Source organism: Citrus clementina, unplaced genomic scaffold (assembly GCF_000493195.1).
Source record: "Citrus clementina cultivar Clemenules unplaced genomic scaffold, Citrus_clementina_v1.0 scaffold_9, whole genome shotgun sequence".
NCBI lineage: Eukaryota > Viridiplantae > Streptophyta > Magnoliopsida > Sapindales > Rutaceae > Citrus > Citrus x clementina.
This window is the reverse complement of record NW_006261964.1, coordinates 20,852,626-20,864,686: the sequence shown is the minus strand read 5'-3', so window position 1 is coordinate 20,864,686 and position 12,061 is coordinate 20,852,626. Positions and strand designations below refer to the sequence as shown.

General features: G+C 45.3%; 1 protein-coding gene across 1 annotated transcript; it reads left to right on the top strand.

Moving 5' to 3' along the window:
- Positions 1-7,473: 7,473 nt before the first annotated feature.
- Positions 7,474-10,269, top strand: LOC18031951 (receptor-like protein EIX2). The gene has a single exon (XM_024187125.1). It carries the CDS (start codon positions 7,474-7,476, stop codon positions 10,267-10,269), a length of 2,796 nt encoding a protein of 931 aa, XP_024042893.1.
- Positions 10,270-12,061: the final 1,792 nt, after the last annotated feature.

Here is a 12,061-nt window from a genome sequence, read left to right as displayed (position 1 = left end):
CTTTGCATGCCTTTGATTCTTCAAGGATTGGGATGCTGCTCGCCTTCTCGTGGCCGAGCAGATCCTGGCATGCTTGGCTTCTGTCTCGCCATAAGACAGGCTTTGAGACTTTGTCGAGCCTTTGCATGCCTTGGGTTCTTCGAGGATTGGGATTCTGCTCGCCTTCTCGTGGCCGAGCAGATCCTGGCATGCTTGGCTTCTGTCTCGCCATAAGACAGGCTTTGAGACTTTGTCGAGCCTTTGCATGCCTTGGGTTCTTCGAGGATTGGGATTCTGCTCGCCTTCTCGTGGTCGAGCAGATCCTGGCATGCTTGGCTTCTGTCTCGCCATAAGACAGGCTTTGAGACTTTGTCGAGCCTTTGCATGCCTTCGGAATTTCTTCGAATGCTTTGGAGTCTGCTCGCCTTCTCGTGGTCGAGCAGATCCTGGCATGCTTGGCTTCTGTCTCGCCATAAGACAGGCTTTGAGACTTTGTCGAGCCTTTGCATGCCTTTGGGAATTTTCTCGGTTTCAAGCGAAAGAAATTCCTCGACGTTCCACTAATGGCAGGATTCGACTTACATGAAATTGTTTGGACATAAAGCGTGAAAGATAAACGATAATGAACATGAGCAAAAATAGCTTTCAAATGTGAACAAGTCTTACTGGAAGTATTTTCTGAGGTGTGCTGCGTTCCATGGGCGTTTCATCTCGTGGCCGTCCGTGCGAGCCAGCTTGTAAGCTCCGGGTCCCGCTATCTGCTTGACTCTATATGGCCCTTCCCAATTCGGTCCCAGCACTCCTTGAGTCGAATCTTTGGTGTTCTGATTCACTCTTCTCAGTACCCAGTCTCCGACCCTGAATTGCCGTATGTTCACCTTCTGGTTATAATACCGAGCAACCCTCTGTTGGTAAATGACTGATCGCTCGGCTGCTTGCTCCCTCCTTTCCGTTAGCAGATCAAGATTCAAACATATCTGCTCGTTGTTCTCCTGCTCATTAAAATGATTTGTCCGGTGTGTGGTCGTTCCTATCTCAGCCGGCACGACCGCTTCATGTCCGAAAGCCAAAGCGAACGGTGTCTCCCCAGTTGCGGTTTTGTGGGTTGTTCTGTATGCCCATAGCACACCTGACAGCTCGTCAACCCACGCACCCTTTTTTGCTCCAAGCCTGGTTTTCAAAAGCCTCTTGATGGTCTTGTTGGCTGCTTCTACTTGTCCATTCGATTAAGGGTGAGCAGGCGAGCAATACTTCAGCTCTATCCCGAGGTTCTGGCAGAAATCCCTGAAGCTGTGATTATCGAACTGCCTGCCATTATCCGTTACCAAGGCATAAGGGATCCCGTATCGACAGACCAGGTTTCTCCACACGAAGTCTGTTGTTTTCTTCTCTGTGATCCTGCTAAGGGCTTCTACCTCTATCCACTTCGTGAAGTAATCTATAGCAACTATTGCATGTGTTGCTGCTCCTCGTGCCTTTGGCAATGGGCCGATCAGATCAATTCCCCATTGAGCAAATGGCCAGGCGGAAGTCATGGAGGTGAGCTTCTCTGGTGGTTGGTTAGAGAAATTTGCAAAACTCTGGCAGCTTACACAACTCTTGGTCTTCTCTTGCGGATCCTGGTGCATTGTCGGCCAGAAATATCCCTGCCTTAGAACCTTGTGGGCCAGGGACCTCCCGCCAGAATGATTTCCGCAAATTCCTTCATGTACTTCTCTCAGTACGTAATCCGCGTCGTCCTCATCCAAACACCGAAGGAACGGTAGTGTATATCCTCGCCGATACAGTACCCCATCAATCATCGTGTATCTCGAGGCCTGGGCTCTAATCTTGCGAGCTCGCAGCTTATCTGGTGGTAATACCCCGTCTCTAAGGTATGAGACTATTGGGTCCCTCCACGAGCATTTTTGTTCTATCCGCAACACCCCCAAATTCTGATCGATACTTGGGCTGGACTTCACCTCCAGAGGGACCGACTTTGGCATTTTTGGGTCGGCTACTGCTACCATCCTAGCCAAAATGTCTGCTCGACTATTCTGCTCCCTGGGGATTTGTATCACCTCCACTGCTTCGAACTTCCCCATCATCTGCCTGACTATCTTCAGGTACTGCTCCATCTTCTCCTCTCTTGGTTGGAATCTTTCACTGACATGATTCTCAACCAGCTGGGAATCAGTTCTGATCTTAACTCTGTCTGCTTTCACGGCCTTAGCCAATTCCAAACCTGCTATCAAGGCTTCATACTCTGCCTGGTTATTCGTGGCTGCAAATTCCAACTTTACAGCATAAGAGATCTCCTCCCCCTCTGGGCCTTCCAAGACAATCCCTGCTCCTGAACCCCGCTCCCCTGATGATCCATCCACAGACATCTGCCATACTTGAGTTTCGTCATTGCCTATAACTGCATCTTGTTGATCTAAGCATACTTCGGGCTCTGTGAATTCAGCTACGAAATCGGCCATTGCCTGGGCTTTTATCGCTGCGCGGGGTTTATAGTCTATGTCGAACTCGCTCAGCTCTACAGCCCACTTGACGAGCCGACCAGAGGCATCTGGCTTGTGCAGAGTTTGACGCAATGGCTGGTTTGTTATTACTGAGACCGGGAATGCTTGAAAATATGGCCTCAACTTCCGAGCAGCAACCACAAGGGCAAGTGCCCATTTCTCCAACGGTGGGTATCTGGTCTCAGCGTCGAGCAGGGACTTGCTGGTGTAGTATATCGGATACTGAACTCCTTCTTCCTCTCTCACCAGAACAGAACTGGCGGCCCGATCCGATATCGCCAAATACAGATACAACTTGTCCCCCTCCCTCGGTGTGGACAGCAGCGGAGCTTGCTGCAAGTATCGCTTCAAGTTCCGGAAGGCTTCCTCGCATTCTGGGGTCCATTCCGTTTTCTTTCCCCTCCTTATCACTTGAAAGAATGGCTGACACTTATCTGTAGCCTTGGATACGAATCTGCTCAACGCCGCCAACCTCCCTGTGAGGCTCTGCATCTCTTTCAGGTTACGAGGAGATGTCATTTGCACAATCGCCTGAATTTTCTCGGGATTTGCTTCAATCCCCCTATGGCTCACCATGAATCCAAGGAATTTCCCTGACTCCACCCCAAAAGCACACTTCTCCGGGTTGAGCTTCATCTTATACTTCCTCAAAAGCTCGAATGTCTCCTCGAGGTGTCTGACATGTTCCTTCGGGATTTTAGACTTGGTGATCATGTCATCCACGTACACCTCCATGGTTTTCCCAATCAACGGCTTAAAGACTTTGTTCACCAGCCTTTGATAGGTGGCCCCAGTATTTTTGAGACCGAATGGCATTACCCTGTAACAGAACAAACCTTGGTTAGTGATGAAAGCCGTGCTCTCCTCATCCTGCTCGTACATGGGGATCTGGTTGTATCCCGAGAACGCGTCCATGAAGCTAAGCAGACCATGTCCAGCCGTTGAATCTACTAGCTGATCGATCTTTGGTAAAGGGAAGCTGTCTTTTGGGCACGCCTTATTGAGGTCTGTGAAATCCACACACATCCTCCACTTGACGTTTGCCTTCTTTACCAACACCACATTCGATATCCACTCAGGGTAACTGACTTCCCGAATGAACCCTGCTCTCAAGAGCTTCTCCACCTTGCCATTTATAGCCTCATACCTCTCCTGGTTGAAGCACCTCCTCTTCTGCCTTACTGCCCAAGCACCTTTCTTTATTGCCAGCTTATGACATGCTACCTCAGGGTCAATCCCTGGCATGTCTTCATGTGTCCAAGCAAACACATCAGCATGAGCCTCTAAGCATTTCACCAACTCCTGCTTTTGCTTTCCCTTAAGTCTCGACTCGATTCTGATCGTCTTTCCCGGGTTCTCTGGTCCCAGGCTTACTGTTTCCAGATCCTCTACAGGTTCTTGTCTGCCCTTCTTGTTTTCCACTCGGGTATCGAGGGATGTTATCTGCATTGCTTCCCTTGCTGCCGAGGAGTAGCAGCTTCTTGCGATCCTCTGGTCTCCTCGTACCACTCCTACTACCCCATTCACCCGGTACTTCAGAGCCAGATAATGGTTGGACAACACCGCTTTGCTCATCCTTAAAAATGGCCGACCTAGGATCATCTGGTAAGGACCTTCCTCATCCACTACGACAAAGTCCAGTATCATTGTTCTTTCTGTCGGGGAGCTCCCAATTATGATAGGCAGCTCGACCACACCCAGAGGGACCAGCTTCCCTCCTCCGAACCCCTTCAAGGAGGTATTGGTGTATTCCAACTTCGGGTCAGCTATTCCCATCTCTTCCAGAGTTGACTTAAATAACACATCAACTGAGCTCCCTGTATCAATCAGTATCCGGTCAAACTTCTTGCTAGCGATAGTAGCCTTGATGACTAAAGCATCCTCGTGGGGGTATAGAATCCCTTCCTCATCCTCATCCGTCCACATGATTGGCACTTGCCTGACCCTTGCTCGTTTGGCACTGGGGTGTTGAAGAGTACCTCTTTACTGGTCATGGCGTACCTAGCATAATTTTTTCTCGATCTGTTGGAATCTCCGGCCAATGTTGGGCCCCCAGCTATCACCCTTACTGCGGGCTGCTCGCGCCTCAAGTTTCTACCACTCTGCTCCCCTTCACCTGTTGTGGCCACCATCGGAAAAGTCCCATCCATAAACTCGTCCAGGTACCGATTTCTCACCAAATCTTCGACCTGGGTCTTAAGATCTCTACACTCTGCTGTGGTATGGCCATGGGTGCCATGGAACTTACAATAACGTCCTCTATCCCTCATGTTGGGTAGCTTTGTTATTGGTGTAGGGAGGTGCAGCAACCCTCGATCCTTTATGGCCTCGTACACCTCATCCAGGGACATCTTCAAGGAAGTGTACCATCCATAGTCCGGGTTCTGGTTGATCAAGTGCACTGCTCTTTCTCTGTTTGCCCCGCTCTGAGTTGGGGGCGGTGGAAGTATTTCTGGTCTGCTTGCTCTGCTACCGTGGGGATGTTGATGAAGACCACCAGATGCCGACTCATGCCTTCTCCAAGGCTCCCTAGCTGGGGAACGAGGAGGTTGCGCCCTGCTGCGCTGATACTGTGGTGGCCTCTGATGAGGCTGGTAAGCAGTTACCCGACCTCCTGCTCCACTACCGGAGGCCTGGTGGTCCCTCCTCCTGATCGGCCCATTCCCCGGTAATGCTTTCTTCTCTTTCCTCCCCAACCCCTCTAACTGGTCTGTCTTAATCCGTGCAGCCTTCTCCTCTTCAATCTCGATGTCTCTCTTAGCCTGTTCGTATGCGGCTGCATACGTTTGAATAGCTGGGCTTCTCAAATTGTACCACAGCCTTCCTATCTTCACCCCTTCTTTCAATCCCCTTAACGCCTGAGGGTGGTTGAAGGCTCCCAAGTCGAGGACAGTCCGATGAAACCTCTTGACGAATTCCCGAAGGGTTTCTTGCTCCCCCTGTTTCATGCTTTTCAGCTCCATCATGTCATCTTCCGGTGCCACTACCCCACTAAACTGCTCCGCGAATTCCTGGCACATCTGCTTGAAGGTTTTAATGCTGCCCCGAGGAAGTTTCCTGTACCATTCTCGTGCACGTCCCTCAAGGGATAGTGGGAACACCCTGCACCTTTGGGATTGAGATAATCCTTGTACCCCAGTTATGTCGTTGAAGCGCTCTATGTGCACCAGCGGATCAATTCTTCCCGAGTATCTGAGGTCTGGGAGGCGGAAATCTCTCGGAATAACTGCCCTCATGATCTCTGCTGCGAGCGGTGATTCTCCGTCCAGCATTATCCTCCAACCAGGGGCTCTGTTCCTTCCCTGCATGTCGTCAATTATCTGCGCTAGTCTGCGCACTTCCTCCTCCAGCTGCACTGCACGACCAGGGTCACGTGCTGCAACTTGATCCCACTCTTGCTCTACATCATGCAAGTGTTGCCTCAACTCTGTTTCCTCTGCATTCACCACCCCGTCGTCCTCGTCACCAGTCTGTCTTGCCGGGGACTGCTCTCTTTCTCTATGAAATTCTCCCCGCAGAGGTACGTTACCTCTTTCACCACCAAATCTCCCAGTGGTTTGACTTCTCCCCGCACCATCGGGACCTGGTGCCATTCCACCGCCTCTCACCCTTCCCTCTTGGGTTACCCTTCGCTCGCTCCGCAGCTCATGCAAGATGGTTGTCAAGGTCTCCATCTGCTTTTCCATCCGTTCCATCCGGTCGAACATAACTTTTTCCCGTGCTTCACTGACTATCTCCCTCAGCGTCATGGAATCGTTAAGCCTCCTATCACCCCCTTGTGCACTACTTCCTCCTGTCTCCATTGCTTTTCACTTGCTTCACCCCTCTTCTTGCTATCAACAGAAGCTTTTTGCTCTCATCCCCACAGACGGCGCCAAAATGTTGATGCGGGATTCCGATTCTCCTCGTTCTACGACCAGGATCTCTGCTCGATCAACGTCATCACGACCAGGGGGTCTCCTCGCGAGGCTTCTTCTCCAGAGGTTCCTACGCACACAGACAAGTCAGAGTACGCCGGTTGTTTTCCCGGCGCAAACCCTCCGACGCTCAAGTCAGATATGAAGGTTCGGGGAACGCTTGCCACAGATCTTATGGCTTTTTCGTGGTTTTCTCTTCTTTAGAATTTCTTTTCTAATCTCAAAAATGCTAACCCATTTACCTTCGTTGGCTACCTTTTTATAGGCTTCCTCTGAATCCCAGTTTTCCTCTTTTTTCGAGACGGTATGGGACTCTGACTGCCGCGTTATGGGCAAACGTGGGATCTTGCGTGTTACGCCACGGTTCTGGGAAAAGCGTGGCTGTCGTGGTTTCGTGAGATCTTGTTTCCGCTTTTTTGGGGGACGGTATCGGACTCCGACTGCTGCGTTATGGGCAAACGTGGGATCTTGCGTGTTACGCCACGGTTCTGGGGAAAGCGTGGCTGTCGTGCCTAGATTCTCGGGCTGGAGAGCAGGTCTTGCCAACTGCCGTCGACCGGGTCTCCTCGCCTCTCGACCTCTAGCCGGAATGGCCTTATGCCTTTTACAGGAAATTTGCCTCGCGGATGACGTGCTCGTGGACGAGCAGGATATTTCTGCTCCTGTTCCCCCGCGCACCAGGCTTTTACGGAACACACCGGTTCGCAGAACTCTGCCATCAAATATCTGCTCACCATGCCTGGTCTTGTCGACGTATTTCTCCCAAACACTTTGCATTGCCGTGTGTCTGGGATTCGCCGGTGACTATTGTTGGCATCTCTCAAACCGTCATATCATAACCCATAATCAACGCTCAGAATGAAGACTTCTCTTGGCCTCAATAATTGATGCAGATTATACACAGTAGTATAAGTTGGCATGGAGTCCAGGAGTTTCGATATAACAATATATCCTCAAAGCTTATTATAATTATAATGTCATCCAAATTGCTCATTCTATTTGAAAATATAGCTTTGTTTTCTTTGATATTTTTTCAATTGAAGCCCACAATTGCTGATTCTAACAACATAGTAATGAGGTGCATTGATGAGGAGAGAGAAGCGCTTCTCACCTTTAAACAGAGCTTGGTGGATGAACATGGCGTTCTGTCTTCCTGGGGAAGAGAAGATGACAAAAGAGATTGCTGTAAATGGAGAGGAGTCCACTGTAGCACCACAACTGGCCATGTCAAGGTGCTTAATCTTCGAACATCCGACGAGGAAAACGCTCAGAGGAAGGTCTTGAAAGGTGAAATTAGTCCTGCTTTGCTTGAATTGCATGATATAAGACATTTGGACCTTAGTAACAATCACTTCAGTGCAAGCCCAGTTCCTGAGTTCATTGGTTCCCTCAGCAAATTGAGGTACCTCAACCTCTCTTGTAGCATACCTTTAGAACTCCCTCGAAAATTCCGGAACCATTCAGGATTGGAATATCTCAACCTAGAAAACTCTAGTTTATTTAGTGTGGGAAGCTTAGAGTGGCTTTCTCGTCTTTCTTCTTTAAGACACCTTGACCTGAGTTACATTAATCTCACTAAATCTAGTGACTGGTTTCAAGTAGTTGCCAAGCTCCATTCCTTAAAATCATTAGTCCTACGCTCGTGTGCTCTTCCACCTGTCAATCCATCGTTTATTTGGCACTTCAATTTGAGTACGTCTATTGAGACCCTTGATCTTTCTGACAACAATCTCCCTTCTTCTTCAGTATACCCTTGGCTTTTCAATCTTAGTAGGAATATTCTTTATCTTAACCTTGGCTCTAATTCATTACGTGGTTCAATTCCAGAGGCTTTTCAACACATGGTTTCTCTTAAAAGTCTTGATCTCTCTGATAGTGAACTTGAAGGTGGGATTCCAAAATTGTTTGGAAAAATGTGTAGCTTAAAAAAGTTAGGCTTGTCTTACAACAAACTCAGTGGACAATTCTCGCAGGTAATTCAAAATCTGTCTTGTGGATGCGTGGAGAATTCACTAGAGGGGCTATATTTACAATATAATGACTTCACGGGGCCAGTACCTCTTCTTCGAGGATTTTCATCCCTGAAAGCATTGAAGCTTCCAGTTAATCGTTTAAATGGAACAATAGACAAGAGCCTCAGCCAGTTGTCGAAGCTCGAGTCTCTGGTACTTGCTTGGAATTCTTTCACAGGTGTTATCTCTGAAACTTTTTTTTCCAATATGTCCAACTTGCAGATGTTGGACTTGAATGAGAACTCTTTGACTTTGAAATTGAGCCATGATTGGGTTCCTCCTTTTCAACTGAAATGGTTAAGTCTTGCCTTTTGCAAGATGGGACCTCATTTTCCAAAATGGCTTCAAACTCAGAATCAGCTTGTGTTTCTTGACATCTCCAATGTTGGAATCTCAGACAGTATTCCTGATTGGTTCTGGGATTTGTCCAGTAAACTCTCTTACTTCAATCTCTCTAACAATCATATTAAGGGTAAACTTCCCGAGTTGTCTTTTAGGTTTAATGGTACTCGTATTGGTGGTACTTGTATAGACGTTAATTCAAACCACTTTGAGGGCCCAATTCCACCACTTCCTTCAAATTCGCTGTTGTTAAATCTCTCTAAAAGTAAGTTCTCAGGGTCAGTTACTTTCTTATGTTCTATTAGTGAAAACACATGGAACCTTTTAGATCTCTCGAGTAACTTATTGTCTGGAGGGCTTCCCGATTGTTGGTTGCACTTTGATAGCCTATTCGTTCTTAACTTGGCAAATAATAGGTTCTCAGAAAAAATACCGGACTCGATGGGTTTCCTAAATAACATCCGGATACTGAATTTACACAACAATAGGTTAACCGGGGAATTGCCTTCATCTTTAAGGAATTGCTCCCAATTGAGAGTTTTGGATCTCGGGAAGAATGCATTTTTTGGTGAGATACCAACGTGGATAGGGGAAAGTCTACAAAATTTGATTGTTCTTAGCCTAAAATCTAACAAATTTCATGGAAATATAGCTTATCAATTGTGCCATCTGGGATTTATTCAAGTCTTGGATCTTTCTTTAAACATTATATCGGGAAATATACCAAAGTGTTTCAATAATTTTTCAGCCATGACTTATGAAAGATGTTCCAATCCTACCATTGTGTTCGCCAAATACTTCAAAGTTCTCCCTGGAACTAGATATTACTATACATATTTGGTCAATTTACTGTTGACTTGGAAAGGAAATGAGTACGAAAGTACTGAAAGTACTTTGGGACTTGTAAGGTGCCTTGACCTTTCGAGTAACAAATTAGATGGAGCAATTCCTGAAGAGATTATGGATCTTGTGGGGTTGATTGCCTTAAACCTTTCAAGAAACAATTTAACAGGACCAATCACTCCGAAGATTGGTGAGTTAAAATCATTGGATTTCCTGGATTTGTCAAGAAATCTGTTTTCTGGAAGTATTCCATCTAGCCTCTCTCAGTTAAGTGGTCTTGGTGTCTTGGACTTGTCGTACAACAACTTGTCAGGAAAAATCCCATTAGGTACTCAGCTCCAAAGCTTCAATGCTTCGGTGTATGCTGGAAATCTTGAACTTTGTGGCCTTCCACTTCCAAAAAAATGTCCGAATGAAGAATCCACTCCATGTCCAGGCAGAAATGATGGTGCAAACACTCTAGAGGATGAGGATGATCAGTTTATGACTCTTGGATTTTACGTGAGCTTGATTCTTGGTTTCTTCGTTGGATTCTGGGGTGTCTGCGGAACTTTAATGCTGAATAGGTCGTGGAGATATGGTTTCTTCAACTTCCTGACTGGTATGAAAGATTGGATCTATGTGATAGCAGCTGTGAATATTGCCAAACTGCAAAGAAAGTTTAGGAACTAAATAAACGGGTAATACTCCTTAACATTGGGTTTCAGTCATTGTTATCAGCTCACGTGCTTTTAATTTCTTCATCCTTAGATTTTACTTTTTTCTCTTACAAGCTTTTGTTCTGCTAACTAATTGTTCATTTTCTTTGTTTTCATTCACCATCATTTTGGCAGGGTATCTCTGGGATGGCATCTTGCCATTATTATTCAGAGTGGTCATTTGATATTTGGAATCTTTTTGAAAATTACCTCATATGATGCACATTGTATTATTGAGTATATGGTTAAAGAAACTTGTATGTGGTTCTCCTTAGACCATCGTCGATCTATGCGTTCATATACTCTGGTTAGGTTTCAATTATACTATTAATCCATTACAGCAATAAAAGAAGTCAAATTCTGATATACTAGCTCTTTTTTTGTTTTCATTGGGTGAATAAATAATAAAAGACAAAACGAATCTTTCTAATTAGAGTTGTTGACTAATAAAACTACTAAATGGATGATAAAATTAATTAATTAATTATTTAAACTAGAATAATCTTATTGACAAAGTCGGTGGTAGGTTCGTACGATTCCGGATCATTGGTACTAAAATGTGAAGGAAGAGATCGAACTTTACAAGAATTTGTTCTTACTGTATTCGAACTGGTAATTGATTAAATTTAATTAAATTTCTATGATGGTGACATATAATGACTTAAATATTATTTTCAGAGAATATCACACAAGACTTTTCTATCCTAATTTTTATCAATTTTCCGAACGTATCATCACATACCATCACGTTCAAGACCCAGCCGACTCTATAACTAAGGTGTTACTAACGCACATTAATATTACATCGCATTTTCACTGCCATGGCCAATTTCAGCGCTTCTCATCATTACTCTCTATTTTGGCAAGTATGGTAGGAATCTTTAAAACAACGTGCAAGAATCAAGGAGAAGAAATAAGAAACTGTAAAGAAACATAAGTGGGATATATAGTTTGTGAGAGCATTCAATTCAGTTCGTGGGGGCATAAGCTTAAATAATTGATGCAATTTTAAGAGGTGTTTTTTTTTTTCCCCCTTGTACAAGGCTAGCTCTGTGTGTGACACGAAAACACGAAAACACGAAAACATCTAGAGAAATTGGATTATTAATTTTCAACAGAGAGTATTTGAATTTTTGCGGCATCAAGATCAGAACCAAACTATATGACAGATACAATAAGGCAAGTGGTGAAGAAATAGCACGAAGACAATCAGAAAAAGAAAATTTAAATTTGACGAGCTCTAGATGCTTAACCTAAAAATAACTGAGATATTGCAGGTTTATATAATAGGAAAGATGACACAGAAAAAGCATGGAAAAGCTCACAGCTCTGTTGAAAACTGAAAATCCAGCATTGGCTTGCAGCCACGCTCAGTCTCGTCCTGAAATCAGACTGAATTCTGGGTATGTGTAAAACAGGACAGCAGCCTCATCCAATTATGTTCACCTATAAACATTATGAAGTCATATGACGTTTTTGTCTATAAATGAGAAAAATAAAGTACTATTGATCTTTTGAGAAACATAATGATAATTCGAAAGGGTTATTTTTAGGGTCCTCCCCTGAGATTTGGGGTATTAACACTCAGAGAGAATGTATCCACGTAATTACAAACACCTCCCCTGCCATTAGTATCCAAATACATATGGAATCAGCATATAAGGGTAAATGTGTAAAAAAAAATTAAAATTCAAAAGAATTCAAAAGTGAAGCTTTGTGTTTCTTGATGTCTAATATATATGTAAGAGTTTACTCTATTAACCAGA

Bases quoted from the DNA above. Each gene is read 5' to 3' on its own strand.
- LOC18031951 (XM_024187125.1), top strand. From the start codon at position 7,474: ATGAGGTGCATTGATGAGGAGAGAGAAGCGCTTCTCACCTTTAAACAG.